Source organism: Polyodon spathula, chromosome 8 (assembly GCF_017654505.1).
Source record: "Polyodon spathula isolate WHYD16114869_AA chromosome 8, ASM1765450v1, whole genome shotgun sequence".
NCBI lineage: Eukaryota > Metazoa > Chordata > Actinopteri > Acipenseriformes > Polyodontidae > Polyodon > Polyodon spathula.
Window position 1 is genome coordinate 40,884,203 of NC_054541.1, and position 20,753 is coordinate 40,904,955.

Sequence of the window (20,753 nt, forward strand, 5' to 3'; positions counted from 1 at the left end):
TTTGTTTGAGTGGTATTGTTCCTTGGGATAACAAAATACTGAACTCAAGTTATGTGATTTCATACAAACGGCAGGTCCTCAGTGTTTGGTATTTGAGCTGAGTTAAAACTGCCAAAATTAGTTGATTAAGAATCTGTATTTAATAGCCATTCGATAAGACACGATTTTAATTAACGCAAGAACAGCAAAAGATACGACCACGCCCCGTCTGAGTAATGAAGATCGTCTGGTTACTGTCAGCATGATTGAAGGTGGCCTGTCTGTGAGAGAAGTTGCCTGGAGAATGAGATGTTCTGCTTCAACAATCAGCAGACTAGTCCAGAGAAACCAAGAAATCGGCTCTGTGAGGCACAGGCCATGTCCTGGAAGGCAGAGGATCACCACACCGGCCCAGGACCATTATGTTGACTGTCGCGTCGTTCAAGCCAACCGGTTTGGCGTTGGAAGTGTGATGTGGGGAGGAATCTCCTTTAACACAAGAATGCTTTTGGTGCAGATTGAGGGCAACCTTACTGCTCAGTGATATATTGACTAAGTCCTTGAGGCAACAGTTTTTCCGTTCTTGCAAGCCAATCCGAAAGTGTCGATTTTCCAGCAGAACAATGCAAGACCACACAGTGCTAGGATTACAATTGACAACTTCAAGAAAACAATGTCAAGTTCTTGCCATGACTAGCTTTTTCTCCTGACCTGAGTCCAGTAGAACATCTGTGGGACCAAATCGCCAGTGCCATCCACAGGAGACAACCGCGTTTAGCCAACCTTCGCCAGCTAGCTGCAGCTGCACAGGAATGGTGGCAGAACAACCCACAGCAATCTATCCAGAGGCTGATCAGGTCTATGCATCAGTGCTGCCAGGATTGTGTTCATGCTCAGGGAGGTCATACCCAATACTAACTTTGTAATGTTTTCATTTTGACAGTGTATCACATTTCATACTGAAAACTTATCATTATTCTTTGATCTGTATTATAGACCTGAGTGTTGCGTTTCTTTTGTGCATAATGTTCTAATCGGGAAATAATACATGTTCGGGAAATGGAAACGGACATTGCTGCATCTCCATTTGCATGTTAATAATGCAGGCAGGTCATTTTAATAATAAGCAAATACACAGTCAAGTTTACTTTAACCTCTTACGCCCCCCTGTTCCGCTGGCGGAACATCGGTACTGCAATTACACATTATATTTCAAAAATCATCTGTAATATTATTATTATTCCCTTCTCAATGTATCCAGTACCTCACGGTTCAAAAACAACTCCAATCGACTAGCTGTGCGTTTCGCTGCTCTGGCCTTACATGTATTTGTTGATGGTGAAATCTCGGTGATCATGTTGTAGGGAAGGTCACAAGCTGTCCAATCATACCTTGACTTTGTTTGTAGCCTAATCCATTGAAGAGTAATCGATGTGCGTACATAAACAAGACACATATTTGCAAGCGAGAGCGCAGTGTTACACACATACGATCAAGGTTTCTTACCGTTTTCTGATCATTTTTCAATTTGTAAAATTTATAAAATCGAACGAAATGGCGAGCAGTGTTCCAAAGCATCCCAAAAGAAGTCGATTTAGTCTTTTTGAAGTTTTGGAGGAGATGGATAATAGTGAAAGTGACGGCGAAAATGACGTTCTGGGTTGGAGAGCGCTGATTCAGCGTCCGTGAAGCAGCATTTGAAGATGGATTGGATCCTCTTCAGGAGTTGTAAGTGTAATGGATCCACACTACATTTATTATTATTATTATTATTATTATTATTATTATTAATTTTCAATATGCATTTTTACTGTAAATGTTATTAGAAAATGCAACCATTTGACTCTCAAGGGGCACATAAAAATAACATTTTTTAAAATAATTTTTATTGCATAGTAAAGAGCAACACCATGTCTCATCTGTGCTGTGCTGCTGTATACGGTCCCTGATCTTTACGATGCAATACAAGTTGCAAGAAGTAATTGTTGCTTCCCGGCCGTCTTTATTATTTTCTCATTGATGTTCATTGATTTAGATTATTGCATGGGAGTGTTTAGCAAACTTTTTTTATATTTCACCTAGAGACAGTGTAGGTTTCTTAGCCTTTCAAGATAAGCTGTCTTCCTGCTCCAACAATCTCTCACTCAGTTCCTTTGTTTGCCACATGTCAATCAAAGTAAAGATGAAAGGAACTGAGGTGTTTTCAGTCTGGCAGCCTGATTTAGAGCAGGAAAGGTGTCTGCAATCATTATTATTATTATTATTATTATTATTATTATTATTATTATTATTATTATTATTATTATTATTATTATTATTATTATTGTTGTTGTTGTTGTTGTTGTTGTTGTTGTTGTTATTGTAGACAGTTAGCAGACACCTTTATCCAATAATCAACATACCTTCACATGTCAGCAGTGCTTGAATGAGTGTAACCACTTTATTTTGAAAAAAAAAATTATTTTGCTTCTTGACATTTACATACTTTTCAAGCAAGTGAGTAACAAAAATACAGTCAGGTACTGAAAATTCAGAGCTACAAAAAAATCTCAGTAGCAACATTCTCCTGCACAAACACACAGTTCTGTGAGAGCAATGTGCCTGACAGTTGTGGGATATGAACTGAGAGTATTTGTCATGGATACATTTCGGGCACCCCAAAGCTCTCCAAAAAGGCCATCTTTTGAATGAAATATTGAACAAATAATTAAAAAAGAGGATTACAAAATCTAATTCATGTGGCAATGTATAGCATGTGAGGTGCCAGAAGGTAAACATCCCTTTTAGATCTTGCTCAAGAAAATAGTGTATGACTGGCCATAAAGATTTACACAATATTCATTTTTGGAGAGGTTTGGGGACCCTTGGGCCTAGCTTTATAAAAACTCATGTAGAATTTGATCTTTTTATTCAATCAAATTTTTATCCAGTGTAGTAGACATGTGGAGGAAGCACTGGAAAAAAATCTGTCTCTTTTCATGTGCTACAAGGTGAAAAAATGACGATAGAATATAAACAAATGAAAAGCGTTTCTTGTTATGGTTTTTTTTCTGGATATCTCTTTCCAGTGTGGTACCGAGTAAGACTTATATCAAATAAGTAGGGGGTTACCTTGAATTCAAGCCCTGAACCATGCCTGTGCTGTCTGTACTTTGGAAGATAATGTGATTTATTTAAGGCTAGCCCTCCAGGCAGAAATTGCCTGTGGGAGGCTGGGGGTTTAAGAGGTTAATAACCAAAATAAATACATAAAAATGGTGCTAAACAAAAAAGCTAACACAAAGGTCTAACAATAGCTGTACACAGTGCTTCAGCTAACTGGAAGCAGAAATTCAAACATGCAGTGCTAATTAGTATTTGACATGTGTGATGCTGCCTGATGCTCAGGTATGCTGCAGCTGGTTCAATCCATTTTGTCGGTAACACTGCAAAGCAAAAAGATGCTATTGTTCCAGTGATGATAAATTACAGGTTTAGTCCACAAGTTTGAAAGTCACAAAACCTGAGTATCACTGTGTTCTGCAGTGAACAGAGCAATCACAGCAGGGAATAAAAAAATATATATATATTTCTCTGCCTTCAGGCAACGCACTTGCTTTACTGGGATGAACTCAGAAGCTCAGTACATTTCGATCAATCAGCCTGTTTAGTACAGTGTCTGCAAGAACTGAGGTTACTGGTACAAATCCTTTCTGTTTTATTCTTATCCTCAATGATGAGGGAATGCAATAAAACCACTTAGTGTTTTGCACATTTATCTTTTATTAATTTAACTTCAAATACTCACTAGAGGGTAATACTCATATTGATTCCAAAAATATGAGCCTAGCACTGTTTTAAAGTGACATGCATAAATTATCACCCTTTTCAAATATCAATATACACGGTATGTAATTTGTAGGGAGTAATATGTAGCACATGCATTACCCCTAGACCTGTGAGTCGTATGTTTATTTGTGCTCTCTAAACTTGAAACATTGCATCCAGTGTTGTGCTTGTCTATTACAACAATAATTATGTTTTTGTCACCAATCAAATTATGTACTGGAGTTCAGTGAATTCAGGTAAGCATTGTAGAGGAACTCTAATGGGACAATCTCCAATGCAACTTTGTATCCAACCTTTGTTTTATGTATAACAAAAACAACATAATTCTACTTTCCCTGCCTTCCAGTGCTAATTTAGTTTTTACCATCAGGGAAAATAGTTTCAAAAAGTACTTGTGTAATGTTTTATATTTTAAATGAATATTTTATTGATGTACTGGAGGAATTTTATGAATGTTTAATTAATGCAGGGAATATTTTGTATTCTGCTTTCCTTTTCAGGTTTGATATAAATTATTCATGTGTAAAACCTAGCCTTGCCCCCCTCCCCCCTCCCTTCAGCCATAAAAAAAAACAAAAAAACTGTAAGTTAACCTAACTAACAAAAAGCATTCTGTTCACCTTTTGGGTTTTTGTAATGGGTTTCACATTCCTGCTGAAGGTAAAAAAAATGTAATGCTGGCATCTTTTTTTTTTTTTTTTACGACATGTTTAAATCAAACATGTGCTAATTAAAGGTGTAAATGTTGATACATTTTTTATTTGTATTTATTTTACAGTGAACGATTCTTTGTACGATTAAATAAGAATGGCTTGCCAAAATCACCAGAGAAAACTGAAAGACAGTGTACCCTTTTTGTAGTAAGTATTCCAGTTTAGAAATGCACTTTTTTTGTGAACTCTAATATCATGCGTCAAAGGTTCCGATAGCACCGTGTATGTGTATATATGTATACTGTATATAAATATAGGTGAGGACAGAGTTGAAAGGTTATATCATCATACAACTTGAATAGAATGAGGATGCTTGTTCAGTTTGGGCCCTTAGGATCTAAGCAAGCTCAAAGCCAGGTAAAGGCAGATTTACAGGAAAATTCTAATAATTCAGTATTCGACCAACAGAACCCATTAATCTTACCTGTTGTCCACGCCCATTCACGATGTAGCTTTCATGCCATGTGAGAACTGCTTACAGAAAACATGTATTTTCCTTTAAAACAAAGGCAATGTATGTTGTACTGTACTAACTTATAGTTTGCATGCATTGAATGCGCTTCTATCAAGATCTACATAGTGAATGGAAGTGTACGATAGGAAAGATTTAGGGAATGATTTTGTTAGCTACATCTGACCACTTTAAACTCTGGTTAAACCAGGTTGCATTGAAACCACGTAATTTCCATTCACTTTACTCTCAAACACGGTGTAAAAATGTGACGATCGTGCATTATTTAGGTAGTGCGGATAGGGTATATGTCTCAAAGCAGGCAATTAGTGAAATTTAAGGTTAATGTTGTGAAAGCATGAGAATAGAAATGATTAATCTGTCCATTCTTACACCACAGAGGGACCAGAATTTATAAATAGACTTATTTTCTACTGGGTAATCATTTTTACACAAAAATGACTTATTAGGTGTTTTAATCAAAATTTTGCAAAAACTTTTATAAACTTTTCACAGTTTTTTTTTGTTTCATTTTTTTTTTTTTTTTTGTAGGATTTGGGGAACAGTGATCTCAGAAGAGATGTATACATTACTGTCCATATTATAAGAATAGGTGAGATTTAACAATGCTGTTTCCTGGATGCTCAGATGTAAAATGAAATGCAAGCTAATATTTGAGCTGCATTATCAAAGCTTTTAACAGTAACACTTTTAAAAATAGTGGCTACAAATATAGATGCATTTCAATAGAGTTGTATATGAGTAACATCTAAATAACAATGTTTTGTTATGATTATGAAGAAAATTTAAGAAAAAAAAGAAACATATTAACAGTGAATTCAAGTGGAGTAGCACAGGAATAGCAGCTCACTTATTGGGATTTAATGGCCATTTTTTTTATATTAGTCTAAACCTTTTAACTCTAAATTGTTAATACCATTCTATTTTGCTTGTGTTATTTGTATTTATTTATTTATTTTTGCTTGTGGGGGGGGGGCGACCACAACCACCAGCTAAGTTCTAAAACTAATCAAGAATCAATTTAAGACTAACTTACATGAACCCAAACTAAATGTATAATTTTTTTTCCTGGCTTGGTAACTTTTGGGTGTATTTTACCTTCCTGAAGAAAGTTATAAAAAGCTTTGAGAATCTAGCCTGAACTGATTTATCTGTTAAAAGTGCATCAGCGTACATGATACAGTTCACACTTAATAATGCTTTTTGATGCTTCATTCCCTGGCAGGACGGATGGGAGCAGGAGAGAAGAAGAACGTCAGCAGTGTGCAGTATCGACGGCCGTTCGGATGTGCAGTGATCAGCATTGCTGACCTGTTGACTGCAGACTCGAAGGATGATCACATTTTAAAAGTTTACATGTAAGTTTAAGTGAGTTGTGTACTGTGTATTGTACCAAATCGCTCTTTTGACATCGTCCCTGGCGCTATGAGTAGAGTGATGGTGATTATTGATTGTCCTGGGTTTCAGAACTCTCTTTATTTAGCTATATTGTTATTGCCACCAGGAATTTCAGCAATCACACCCCAGCAAAATCTGCTGTGAACTGATCCCACCTATCACATCATGAATCACTTCATGCAGATCTAGGTAATGAATACTCAAACTGGCCCTTGATAATCTGAACAATATAATTAACGAGGATAGCTCTGGAACTCATTATGGTGTAGGGTTATTGTAAGTTTATAACTGCGATTAATGGAATAAATAAATCTGAAACAACTTGAATCAAAACTGCCTGGGGGAGGGGGAGGGGGCATTGACAAGAAAGGGGGCTTTAACAAGAGAGATCCCGGTTTGTGCCCAGCACACTCTTTATAGGCCCAGGTATGAGTTTGTCATACAATATATGTTTGGTTCATGTAACTGGCTGTCAACTCATTGATAGTTTGAGCTGGATCTTCACAGTAGTCAGTGCCCGTAAGTATAAGTGAGCCATGTAAACGGAGGAGTATCTTCTACGTTGTACTTAGCTTTAGAGAATATGAAGGATGTGTGCTGGTTATTGCTTAAACAGCTGGATACACTTTCTGGTGTCTCGCTATTATTTCTCTTTATTTTCACTTGTATCTTCTTGTTTTTTCACTTTCTCTGTTCTTTCTTATATTCTAGTAGAATGTTTGTTTCTTTGAAGAAGACATTTTTCAGTGAACACTGTAGTAAAATATGATTAGTAATTCTAACACATACACACTGCTAAAAGCTAAGTGCTGAATAGTATTACACCCACCCAGGCATTACACCCACATTTGTGTAGAATATCCTTACCTGGCAAAATGTCACGTATGCAAAGTACATTAACAAGTGTTCTGTGACCATCTCCTAACTGTTTTATTTGTTTGGAATAGGTGCAACACAGAAAATGAATGGTATCAAATACAAGAGAATATTATCCGGAAAGTGAATGCCCGATACAGCCTCACAGGCTCCAATACTGGTAAGATACTTCAGAAACCAAATCAAGTTTCTGTCTTTATTGTTGGGTCAGCTTGCCCAGCCACAGGTAAGGTAATACAAATGTTTTCCAGCGTGCAGATCTCCAGGAATTAATACCCATTTATTTACTGTAGTGTCAAACCCAGAATACTTTCAACCAGCTGGTAGCATTTTTTAGATTATTATTAAAAGCATGCATTACTATCCATACAAAATGGCAATCGCCCTTAAAAGACTGTATGATGCGCTATAGAACGTACATGACTTGCAAAGGAAATAACACAACACAGAAATGCTGAAGTGTTAAAATGACTCTGTGAGCCATCTGGTGTTCCTTAAAGCACATCAGCGTGAAACAAAATGGCATGCCGTGTCTTGCTTGAAACAGGAACACAACTCTGCTGTGAATGTCCACGCAGAACTGGATAATTAAGATTTAACTGAAGATAATTAAGATTTAACTGAAGATAATTTAACCGCTGCTGTAGACTTCTTGCCTGCCCTTAATAACATGCTTCCATCTTTTAAAATGTGAAATCTGGGTGGTTTTTGTTATAATGCAAAAAGTTGTTTTATATTTACTTTTCAGTTGAATTGCTTTTTTCCCTTCAGTAACAATTGTATGTATGTAGATTATATTATATTATGTTATATAAAATATGTCTGTTTTGGCTCTTTTGGAATTTGTTTTTTAGAGGCAAGACAATGCCATTGCCCTAGGGGCTTTATACTGGGGGATCACAAACCCCACAGATCACAGGGTTCAAGGAGCATATTTTTACATAGTATATTTTTGTCTTTAAAAATATGCATTCTGTTTTAAATACAACAGTAATTACAAAAACTGCAAAAAAATGCATAGATCTCAATATTTGTTTTTTAACTAACTGACTAGCTGTTCACAATTTTACTGTAGGTTTTTTTTTATGCCCCACAACCTCTTATATTTACTGACTCGTCATTTCCGTGCATATTTCAAGAGCAACACCCTGTTATTTTTAAGCTACATCCAAGTTCGAGTATTATTGATTATGCATGCAGGGTTGACTCAAAGGCTAACAACATACCTGCCAACATTTAGTTATCAAAATAAGGGAGCTTTTGTAAACTGAAATGTTAGTGGCCTGAATTGAAGTGAATACCTACATAAGACAAATGCATACAACTATTCCACTTTATTACTGCCTTCTAATTGCTTTTAAAAAGGAAACATATCTAACAGAAAAACAACCGTGACATGCTTCACAATCAAATTCTCTCTGGCCTCTGTGGTTCTTATTGGATTGTAGTTGTAGGTGGCTGATTTAACAGTAGACTATACAGGAAACAGGTCTACTGTTACTTTGCATTGTTACTGTGATCACCCAACAAACATAAAGGCTTGGGTGTGGTGCTGCTCATTGACCTCGTCATAGGACAAGGTATGGCTTCTACTTTACAACAAGAAACAAAAAAAAATTAAATGAGTCCAGCATTAAAAAAAAAAAAAAAAAAAATGTTTAAAAAAGCGCCAAAGTACACAACAATGTGGTATTGCAACTTCAGTCATTACACTGCATATATCTGGTGGACCAATAATACCACTGTCACTAACATTTCATTGCCAACCATCTTCTATTTAAAATAAACACACTGTTGCTCTATATAAGCACATATTATCAATCAATCTGAATTTCCAAAGCAATGTTGATGCTGAAATTGTAATACAAACGCTTATCATTCAATTCACTACTTGTGTGACTTTCCTGCAGAATTACTTTGCAATGTGTGAGTCTGGGAATATAGCTACTATAGATTTGCTGAACAAGTCACAACATGTAAAGGTCTCTGCATATGTAACTTTCTTCATCTCCATTTTCCTTTGGCAATGAAAGGTGTTACTGAAGTGCTAGTTTTCTGAGTGTCGCTGCCTACCACAGAGCTCCCCTGGGTCCTAAACCCTGCTAGGTACAGACAGGGAGTGCAGTAACCACAGACCAAAAATGCTTTTTGCAGAAATGTTGCTGACATAAAAAGGTTTAACTGTATTTTTTAACAAAATACGGGATAACACCTGTCCCGGGAGTTGTCCAGGAGAAATGTCCAAAAAAATGAGTGGGTCCCGGCAAATAAGGATGAGTTGACAGGTCTGGAACAATGTTACTTTAAAATTGGACCATCTGTAAGTAAATCTATACCCCAGTATTAGGATTTTTAGGTACAGTGGAGGTGCAAGCCCTGTATTACTTGCTGTGAGGAATCTGAAGGATCCAGTCATGATTCAAGTGCAGAGATACACTATCTAGCAGTAGATGTCTTTCCTGACTATGGTAACCCTTTTATTTTACACTGTGGCCAAATCACAACATGTCACGATGATATGTGGTTAATGTACACTTTCAGTTAATATCAAAGTTTGTTTGACTTGCCACCCAGCACACTGCATCCTCATCCATTGTTGCATTATTCCAGTCCATCTAACTTTATAATTAAAGTAATGCAAGTTTTGTTATAAAATCTGTAAATTACAAGATTAAGAATTACAAAGGTTAAGTAAAGGGCAGATTTACAGTAACTTTTTGTAAACTATTCATTAGATATTTGATTAAGTTTTGGAGAGAATTCCAAATATTATCTACCTTTGCAACCTTTGTGGGGTTACTATTGAAGTGACATTAACATTTTGCTGAAGTCTATATCCAGCAACAGCAACTACAACAACAAAAACACAAAAAAGTTTTCAGAATGTGCTTTTCAATATCGGAATACAGTTAAATAATCTCCTGGAGTTACTTCAGGTCTTTTTAGTTTGCGTGGCTATCAACTCCAAACTTCTCGGAATGCCACTTGACTGAACTCAACGTCCTGTAGAACCCTGCCATGTTTAACTTGGATTGTGAATTTTTTTTTTCTCTGACACAATACAACTTAGTCACTTTGGGCTATACTTTAATCATCTAAACACTGATGCGTTGTTCTATTCAGAGGTTGCTTTACTCCCTAACAGGCCATATCTCTTTCTGTAGAAATGTTTTTAAGTTTTTAAGTAGTGGTTTTAAGTTTCATGTCACTCATAAAAAAAAAAAAAAAAAAAATGTTTTTAACATATTTGCCAGTAGCCGTAGCCGTTGGGGCATATTTGAGATAAAGTACAGTTTATTTTTGAAGAGTTAATTTGATAACTAAATAATGACAGAAAATATATTTCATACTAAAAGCTGCTAAGACTGGTACTTCATGCTCACCTGGTAACATACTGTGGCTAGTTCAATATAGCATTATATCACTTTACAGGTAGAATTGCAATAATTATGTTAAATAAATGACCAGCCAGCATATAACTTACAGAAATATTGTATATATGTATATTACATGTTTATTCATATTGAACTCTTGGTACGTAAACATCCTATCCTATTTATGGATTTTAAAGGGTGCTGGCATTTGGATCTGTCACATTTAAATCAACTGAATAGTCCCCACTCTCAAAGTCATGTGGATGTATTGAAGGTAAATGAAAGACAGTAGAAGTGGTCACGAGTGACCCATTATTAGCTGATACTTGAACCAAGTCGGAATTACAATTCGGTATTTTTAAAGTGTGTTTTGTTTGACCCTGTGAGGGGGTGCACGCCGGCAAGGAGATTCAGAGAGCAGAAACGCTGTAGTTAAGCGCTTATGCACACTTTATTTACACACAAAAACAAAACAACAAACCTGTGGCTGGAGACTTTAATTATTAATTTAGTTATTTATTCAATTGACAGCTCCAGCCACATCTCCATGTGTTGCCATTGCTTGACTGTCTGAGTGCATTATAGAGCACTTGAAAAGTTGGCACGTTTACAATATAAATTCATTTTGATGTTGGTTAAAGCCACCAAGAAATAAGGAATTAGAAAAAAAGCTGTACATTAGGAATCAAATTTACAGTCCAGGAGACTTGTATAGAAACGGGTAGCGTTATTACTCAGGAGTTAAATGTGTTTGTGTTATCAGCAAGCATGCAGAATCGACTTGGCTTCAGGTAACCGTTACGGCTTCATCCCTTCACTCTGCACACTCTAAGGTTGCCCTCATTTAGGAAACGGCAGCTTGGTTAATGACTAGACTGAATTGCAATGGCTTTTCAGCAGCCTTTTTAAGCCATTTTCATGGTGCGTTTTCTGCAAGAGTCAAACAGAGTTTACATCTTTTAACAGGGTACTAATTGGAATGATTACAATTTGCGAATGGAATCTATATAATAATTTCCCTCAGGTAAAATAACCTTTTACATTGTTTTTATCATTGCTCTTTGAAAACCAGCTAGAGTTTACAGTTTATTTAGGTATAGCAGTATTTAGTTCCTTGTCTGTAAATGCAGAAATTGGGAACTGTTAATACATTGCAATCTAGTAGGTCAAAAAAAAAAAGGACTGCTCAGATCAGACTGATAATTTTATAATCTTAATGGACTTGCTTCTATAAACTGTGGGGATTATGGGATTCTATTTAACGCATTTGGAATGGGGGGTGGGGGGGGTGGGGGTATTACCAACTGAGTGATGCCAGCTTCACTGGCTCCCATGTTCTATTGCTGTACCTGAGGAGACAAGTCATGGGTGACCAGACATTAATACAGAAATAATTCTCACCAATTGTCGAAATACATTTTATTTTTATTACAACTGTACCTTGCATTTCTTAATTGGACCAATTAAATGCTTATTAGATGCTTAATTGGTCCAGTAAAGTAATTCAGGGTACTGTTGGAACAAAAACCAGGAGGGATACAGGCCCACCAGGACCAGGATTGGAGACCCCTGATCTAGATTCTAGGAGTCTTTTAACCTGACCATTTGCATATTTGGTGGTACTAGTGCAATTGTAGAGGATAACAAGAAAACAAAAACAAAAGAGGAATAACATCACAAGGGTTATTTTTTCCCCCAAAGCCTTATAGATACAGACCTGTGACCCAGTTAGTTTCATTTTTACTCAGTTTCGCATAGGGCTGGTGCTAAGATTCACTGGGCCCTGGCACAGGAGTGAAGAAGCCCCCCCCCCCCCCCCCCCCCCCAAAAAAAAAAAAAAAAAAAAACAAAAAAAACAAACAGAAAACAAATAAACAAAAAAAAAAGCTCAACCTAAAATAAATCTAATTGAAGTTTTGTTCCAAAAACAATTACAAATCAAGTATGATTTTTGGTGAATTCAATGTTGGTTTATTTAGCTGCACAGGTTTATGTTTCATGATTTCAACTCTTAGCTGTTTGGTACAAAAGTCAGGCCAAGTAGCTGGATCATAAAAATCACATAAAGGTGACTGACTGGGTACCGGGTTTACAATACATGATTCAGTACCTTGTATTTGCTGTTGTTGTACATTTCCAAACCAATGTCTCTGATTCACGTCTTTCCTCTGGGTCAACTGTTGTTTATTTTTCGTACTCTACATATTTCAAATTTTCAGTATTCTGTAACTGATTACTTACTGCATATGAAAGCTGTGAGCCTTGAGTGTTGGTGTATATTATGTATCATATTGTGTTTTAAACTACTTTGATATTTGAATTGGTTAGTATTGGCACTGCATAACTACTACAAATAATAGAATAATATGTTCAGGGTCATATTTGATTTGTTAATGAAAAAAATAGATCATGGATTAATGTAATCCTTTTTTGTGTGTATTTAGGTCTTGCAGTTTCTCTGCAGCTGTTGCATGGGGACATTGAACAGATCAGAAGGGAGTACATGGTGCTGTTTACCCGGGGGGTGGCCATAACAAAAAAACTGGGCTTCTCTGATATTATTATGCCAGGTGAGTTCTTTCCAGCCTATTTATTTCAATTCATGTTTGGGGCCTTTTCACTTTTTCCAGGTCTATTCAATTAATTTTGATTACATGTGCTTATACTTGCAATTACAAACACGTGGTCACTGATTGGTTAAGAGCTGCTAGAAATATCAGTGAGGGGGATTATTTGGTTAAGTTATATTAGTTATAAGTATGCATCAGTGCCCGACTCTGCAGCTCATTATGTTAAAAAAAGACAAGGCCAGTTGTCTAGTAGGTAATGACCACTGCTGGAAATATTAACCCCTTGTTTTAATGTTTTACTAAAGTTTAGAGGGCATTTAGCTGATAATGATAGCTCTACTTGCCTGATTCAAGCTGTCTTGCATTGTTCATTCCACATTCTCATGATATAGTATTGGCATGTAAAAAGCATGAGAGCAAGTCTTGCAGTTAAAGCTAGCTAATGTGTCTACAATATACTGTAGGTATGTTGTCAATCGTGATTGGTGGCTAAAGTACCAGCTTCCTCTTTCACATGCCGTTCTTCCAAACTACAGTGGATGGAGTCTGGTTGCATGCATGATTAGTTACTTCATTGTCCTGCTTTTGTCTCATAAGCTACAAGCTATTTTTAACCTCCTATAAATATCTGTTGACATGACTGGTTTGTTTCCTCCTCAGTATGAGATCTCATTATGTTGAATAAAGTTAATCCATAAAATGTATTGATAAATTTTATAATATGCTGGTTTTTTATTATTATTATTATTATTATTATTAGTATTAGTATTAGTATTAATATTTAAAAAGGTTAGAACTTAGAAAAATAGGTAACACTTCATTTTTAGTATGCTTTAATTACATATTAGAGGACTGCTAATCTGGTTTTAAAATCACATTTCTTATCTCTTATCACAGGTCACTTATTGTTTGCTTTTTTGTTCTTTGCTTGTTCTGCACTACACTGTGGACAGATAAATGTATTCACCTCCTTATTCTTGGTAGCGTTTATTTGAAACTGTTGCTCTCCAGGATATAAATCATATCCTGCAGCATCTTGTTTATAAGGGGGTCCCGGGACAGCAGCCACACACAATCCATTTACAGTTTTCTTCTGAAATGGGATCAATACAGTTACGCTCACAATACAGAAGCAGCAAATAAAATATCAACATGCAACTGTTTCAACTGTGAAGCCAATAGTTTTCTCAAAGACGGGGTTTCATCACGGGCAGGTCACGTTGAAATTATAAGTAGAGCCAAGCAGTCTGTAGTAGCTGGAGATGGTTGAAATGTAGATTTACCTGTGAGAAAGTGTGGATTTTTAGGTCATCACTACATTCTGTTGCCCTGTATAAACAAATATAGCTGATGGTAAAACACGCTTTTATGATGCCTACAGATATTCGAGTTCTCTGTTAATGTGTTCTCTTAAAATGTAATTTATTGTTTGAAATAAAAACTGTTATGGTTTAATAAAATATTTCCCTGTTGGGTTATAATCCTTTTTTAATCTGGATAAAGCGGAAGCACATCCATTGGTTTTAATAGGTTTGAATCAGTGGTTCAGGGATTAAAAAAGAGCACCCATTCTCATAAGAGACTATAGCAGATAACCACACGATAGAACACGATTCATATTACCACCTTGAGGGAGCTGCATGTCGGTAAACCATGTTGTAAATTATTCATGTGTTAAAAACCTCACTATAATTGCATAGAATGAATGGTGAAATATATTTTATTAATTTTTCTGTGAGACCCTTTAGGGTACAGTTGATCCTTGATGGACTAAAAACTACACTGTACATCAATGATTTCCTTCATTGTTATGACCAAGTTCTATAATTTAAAACAACAAGCAATACATTTTTAGTACTTAAGATATTAAGTGTGCCTTATTTTATAAAATAATTCCCTAATAAGGACCTGGAGAACAATTATTTAACTTGGTTACAGGCATTTCAGCTCTAGTAGTCTGCTGCCCTAAATATCCCTAATAATTGTCAAATGAGTGGGGAACACTGCTAGGACTGGAGTTTCATAAAAGTAGCTTTGACAATGACACCTGTGGTATTGCATTGTCTATGTCGTTTCTGATTAATGGTGTGCAGTTCTTTTTCCATTTAATGGAAGTGGATCTGCTCCAGATGTGCTATTTTTTAAATCTGCACTTGTAAGTTGATGTGTGTTATAGTTACTTTGTCAAATCCATCAATTTACAAGGCAGTGGGTCAATTTATCAAACAAACCACAACAATATTGAAATGTTTAAAGTAAACTGGTAAATGTAATGTATTGATTCTCAGTAGCTGGTAACCGTAATCATTTTTATACCTTTTTTTTTCTTTCCTTTTCAGGGGAAATGAGAAACGATTTATATATAACCACGGAAAGAGGGGAGTTTGAAAAAGGGGGAAAGAGCGTGGCGAGAAATGTTGAGATCACAGCGTATGTGCTGGATATTGATGGGCAGATTCTCAAGGTGAACATCTATACATGTATTTATTTACAAACTTTCATTGCAATTCTAGAAAGATCTTGTCATTGTTGATCGGTAATGGATGTTGCTAATCAAGTGCTTCACTGTATGTTGTTATGGTTTTCTTTTCACAGTGCTTTATGGTTAATGTTTGAACTCATGAATAGAAAAACATTTCTCTGAGAAATGAAACCCATTTCCTGGCCAGGTACTAGAGAGGCTTAACCCATTTCCTGTAGAAACTATCTGAGATACTCATGGCTGTCTACATGCAGGACTACTACACAGCTATTTTAATGAGCACCAAGTGCAAACCGTGACCAGCTGTGTTAAAAAGCGAGGTCTTGTAGACCCACTTAGAACATTATTGCTGGCAGTCAATTAATAAACATTTCACAAACGGTATTACTAAAGCAGAATTGAAACCCTCATCACCTGAGGTTAGCAGATGAAACTGCAAAGCTCTATACCACATAAACTTGCAGTATAAAATATATACCTGTCAATTAGATGCACTTTGTGAAAACACCTGGGCTGTGTTAATTTATTTTTTTATTTATCTATTTTTTACAGAACTATGTCTCTGCAGGTTCGGGAGAGCCAGCATTAAGTGAATTTCACTCCTTTGTGCTGTATCACAATAACAGCCCCCGGTGGGCAGAGCTGCTCAAACTTCCCCTTCCTGTGGATATGTTCAGGGGATCCCATGTCCGGTTCGAATTCAGGCACTGTTCCAGTAAGCATTGTATTTGTTCTGTTCTTACTACAGCTTTGACACATGCCAGTTGATTTACACCAGTCAGCGTTTTTCTTTTTCCATATCTATGGATTTAAATTCTTACTAGTCTTATATAAGCAATAAACATCAACAATTTTTCAAAGGCATTCAAACAGATTTAATCTGTTTCATTATTTTTTTTTTTTTTTTTTTTTTAATTTTTAGTTAGACTTGATTCTCCTTACTCCCATTGTTTACTCCAGCACTCTATTACCCCCTTCTCCACTGGCACATCCGACCCGTGAGGGCTCGGTTCGGTACGGGTATGGGTGGTTCTTCACTGGGTACTTGTTGAGCTGAGAGAAAACTAAACCATGAAACTTCGGTCTCACAAGACATCTGAATCTGACTCGGAGCCAAGCCGGGCTAGGGGTGGGGTTAAGGATTTTTGTCATTATGTTGCGTCAGTCAGTACTCTCTGGAAAGACAAACAACAACAACAATATGGCGGGCAGCAAGTGTGATGAGTGAAAAGTACAGCCTTGAGACGCTGAGGAAGTGCAAGCTTTAGTTTCTCTACAGCATTATTTTCAGTCATGTTTTTGATTAAATAGCTTACTAGTACAGGGAGATAACACCAGAGATAGCAGCTGTGAGATTTTGGATTGGTTCAAACCCAAAGTAAAAATAAGGTATCTATACTTCGTCTAATAAAACCTTTTGAGAGATCATCTTGCATAACTGTACAACACTCTATAGTGCTTCATTTAGAAACACTAGAAGAAAGTAAAATGACATTTGTAAAAAAAATAAAAACCAATTACAACAAACTTAAGGATGCTTAAAAATAGGTTCTTACAGCTTTGCACTCGTTTTCTATGGATAGTTATGTCATTTGAATAAAAAGACAACCTCTGACTTACAACATCTGATCATTATAAAATATCAAAATGGCTTTTTTAATTTTGAGAAACGTGGTTCTTTATGTGACTATAAATCTGTATGGTCGACCAGTTAGCACAGTGCTCATATTATACCCCATTTACAACTTTCAGCCAAAGCTGAAAGATATTATCTCAAGTTGGCAGTGAAGATTGTTATCAGTGGGCTATTCTAAAAGTAACCTTTGGTCCAGTAGTGCATACAATTGGCAGCACCTTGCCCTAGCTTTGAGTGCTGAGTTTCACAGTGTTTAAGCTTTGAGGTAGGTGTTAGTCATATTTTAAATGTACATCATTTCCAACAAATGGCAGAAAATTATCTATGTACCGTGTGCCTCAATCCATTTTCTAAATGGAGTGCATTTGTCATGCGGATACCGGTACTTTACTGATGAAACAAACCTGCCATGAAACACAGCAGTCTAGATAGTATAGACATTAAAAGAGATCAGTCAGTCCATACAGTTTATAAATCATTTTATTATACAGATAGGTAACGCTAACTGAGATCTGTCTGAAAAGGTCTGGCCATCACAAGTATAATTTAGCAGCTGAAACTCAATATTAAATTCTGTGCCAAAACGTGGTGTAAATGATGTGCCAATAAAATGTTCCTTTAAGTATGTTTGGTTTTCTTCGTGTCACAGCTGCAGTCCAAATGACAGACATTACCCAATTTTTGATTTTTTTCTGTAACTGTTTTACACATTTACACAATAAAAAGCACACACACCGATGTATAGTGTACACAGTGTGCTGTTGCTCTCTGTGACCGACTGCTTTTACTTGTCTTGCTGTAATAGCCTGGCAAAGTGGTTCCAAGAAAGGAATTGCTTTAATAAGTAACTCCCATTTTATATATGGTCTGTTATAAAGTGTCATTATTAACCCATTGCAATCCCCAGGCATTTTGTCAGAAAACATGACATAATAATGATTGTAATTTATTATTATTTTTAGCAAAAGAAAAGGGGGAGAAGAAGTTATTTGGGTTTTCCTTTGTTCCGCTGATGCAGGAAGATGGCAGGACTTTGCCAGATGGTACCCACGAACTCATTGTCCACAAGGTAATTACAATTACAAATCAGTAAATCACAGTGTGAAGAGAAAAAAAGAAAAAAAGAACCTATAAACACTGAGTGCAAGCGATGAGCTCCTTTCACACGAGGAGTGATAGCCTTGGTGGGTGGCAGCTACAGCTTTAAGACATGCTGCTTTAGTATTATGAGAAATGATTTCATTATTGTTTCTTTTGTTGCCTTTCTGTGTTAACTTGATACAGTATGAATGTAAATGACAGACTTCTGTCAGTTGTCACGTACATAAGACTACAGAACACTTAATAAGAACACTTGTGAAAATAAAATAAATAAATAAATTGTAACAGAAGGTACATTTTAGAAAGTGTACGACCCATTTTGTAAATGATATTACACATTGTAAAAGAATGGAGTCTGCTTCTATTTTTTTTCTATTGACTTAAGAGTTCATGTCTGGGGGCTTATTCTGCATGGGTAGAAGAGGAGAACAGATATGTGAAAGTCTGGCAGCCCCTCGTTCCCTGGTTTTATGATTTAGGAAATACAATAAACTACACTTGGTATCCATTTTATTTAATCAATATACAGTCTTATTGCTCTTTGCGGTTTGGTTGACTGTAAGATATCACATAGCCCAAAGATAGAATTTTCATTTTCTTCTCTTCACTTGCACCCCAAATATACCCCAGTTTATAATTCTTTTCTTTTGCCATTTTTTCTTTACCAGTATTGGTGAATAATTAAGCATGGTGAACACCCAGAATAATGCATATTACTATGAGTGAATAAATATCCTTAAACATACATTTGCCATTGAGCAAGTCACTTAATCTCCTTGTGCTCTGTCTTTCGAGCGAGATGTTCTTATAAAGTGACTCTGCAGGTGATGCATAGTTCACACACCCTAGTCTCGTATCTTGTAAAGGGCTTTGTGATGGTGGTCTACTATGAAAGGCGCTATGTAAAAATAAAGATTATTATTATTATTGAGTGATATTTGTTATTGATCAGAATAATCAAAGCAATAGATTAATCTACAAGATTCTCTAACCCAGTGTCTCCCAAACTTTTGTTTTAACTGTTCAGCGGCCTGTTAGCACTTCTTAGAAAAAATTATAAAATGATAAAGCAGAACTGGGTATTCCTAGATGTGGTTGGAGGAAATACTTTTGTGAAGTAAAAAAAAAAAAAAAAAAAACAGCTACTGTGCACAAAGCAGTATGTCACATGTTCTGTATAATGTATATGCAGGCTGACTTCACTATAACTAACCCTTCTTATAACCAACACCCATTTAACGATCCCAACAGCAAGAACCTTTTGTTTTTTTTTGTTTTTTTCAGTGAAAATTAGCCCTGTTAGAACAATCACGTACAGGATCGACCCGGATACAACGATCTCAGTACTGACTGACACTGAACCTTCTCCAGTGTCAAGTGTGTTATTCTCTCAGTGAAAACAAAGACCATTAACAAAGACTAATTCAAAGATAACCTATTATAGTACGAATCATGCAAGACGAAGCACTGCAGTGACTTCTAAATTATTCACTCGTATCCTGTGTGGATGCACCTTTATTCTGTTGCCATGTTAGTATTGTGGTTAAAAAAAATGTGTTTTTTTTTTTTTTTTAGTGTGAAGAAAATGCGAACCTCCAGGACTCCGCTCGCTACCTCAAGCTGCCGTTTTCAAAAGGAAATCTCCCAGGAAGCAACCAAGCTGTGAAAACCACTAAGGAGTCCTTTTGGATCACATCATTTCTCTGCTCTACTAAACTCACACAAAATGGTAGAATAATTATAATACTTTCATTCTTCTCACTTTTTTAAAAAAAAAATAATAATAATATTGCGATGTGTTAACTCTCAATAAACAAACGGTGGCATATAACATATAATGCATGATTTTGAATGATCTGAACATTCAAGGAATATAGGATTTGTTTATGCTGGAAGCACAGTAAATAGTGTGTGGGTTCTTTTCCTGACACCCCCCCTCCGATGTATCTCAAACAGGAATCTCTGTAGAACATTTTATGCTGAGTGAGTCTGACCTGATTCTGCTTAATTAGATGCTACTAAGCTCCCCTGGTGGTAGTGTATTTGTGAAGACATTTTTTCAGTACAAACTGATCTGGTACTGCTAGGTCTCGATTAGCCCTCAGACTGCCTTCCAATGGAAATGTGTTTGTCCATTAAAGTTAGAGGTTGGTTTTCTATCTGGCTCATACTGAACTACTCCATCAAGCTTCTCTACATTTCTTAGTTTTCAGGTTAGCAGTACAGTAAAGCAGTGACCCATAATATTGGACTTTATATATGTAGACTCTCACTGCCTTAATACAAGACTAGCATGCATTGACATCAAATCAAAATTTTAAATG

At 36.2% G+C, this 20,753-nt stretch overlaps 1 protein-coding gene across 1 annotated transcript in view; it reads left to right on the forward strand.

The window, feature by feature from the left end:
* Positions 1-20,753, forward strand: part of LOC121319137 (dedicator of cytokinesis protein 4-like) — an 84,828-nt gene that overhangs the window by 15,374 nt on the left and 48,701 nt on the right. Inside the window, exons 8-16 of the mRNA XM_041256318.1 lie at positions 4,586-4,667; positions 5,524-5,584; positions 6,218-6,350; positions 7,338-7,426; positions 13,085-13,210; positions 15,550-15,674; positions 16,245-16,407; positions 18,291-18,397; positions 20,005-20,158. Of these exons, the coding sequence (XP_041112252.1) occupies positions 4,586-4,667; positions 5,524-5,584; positions 6,218-6,350; positions 7,338-7,426; positions 13,085-13,210; positions 15,550-15,674; positions 16,245-16,407; positions 18,291-18,397; positions 20,005-20,158 (1,040 nt within the window). The remainder of the gene's footprint in view (positions 1-4,585; positions 4,668-5,523; positions 5,585-6,217; positions 6,351-7,337; positions 7,427-13,084; positions 13,211-15,549; positions 15,675-16,244; positions 16,408-18,290; positions 18,398-20,004; positions 20,159-20,753) is intronic.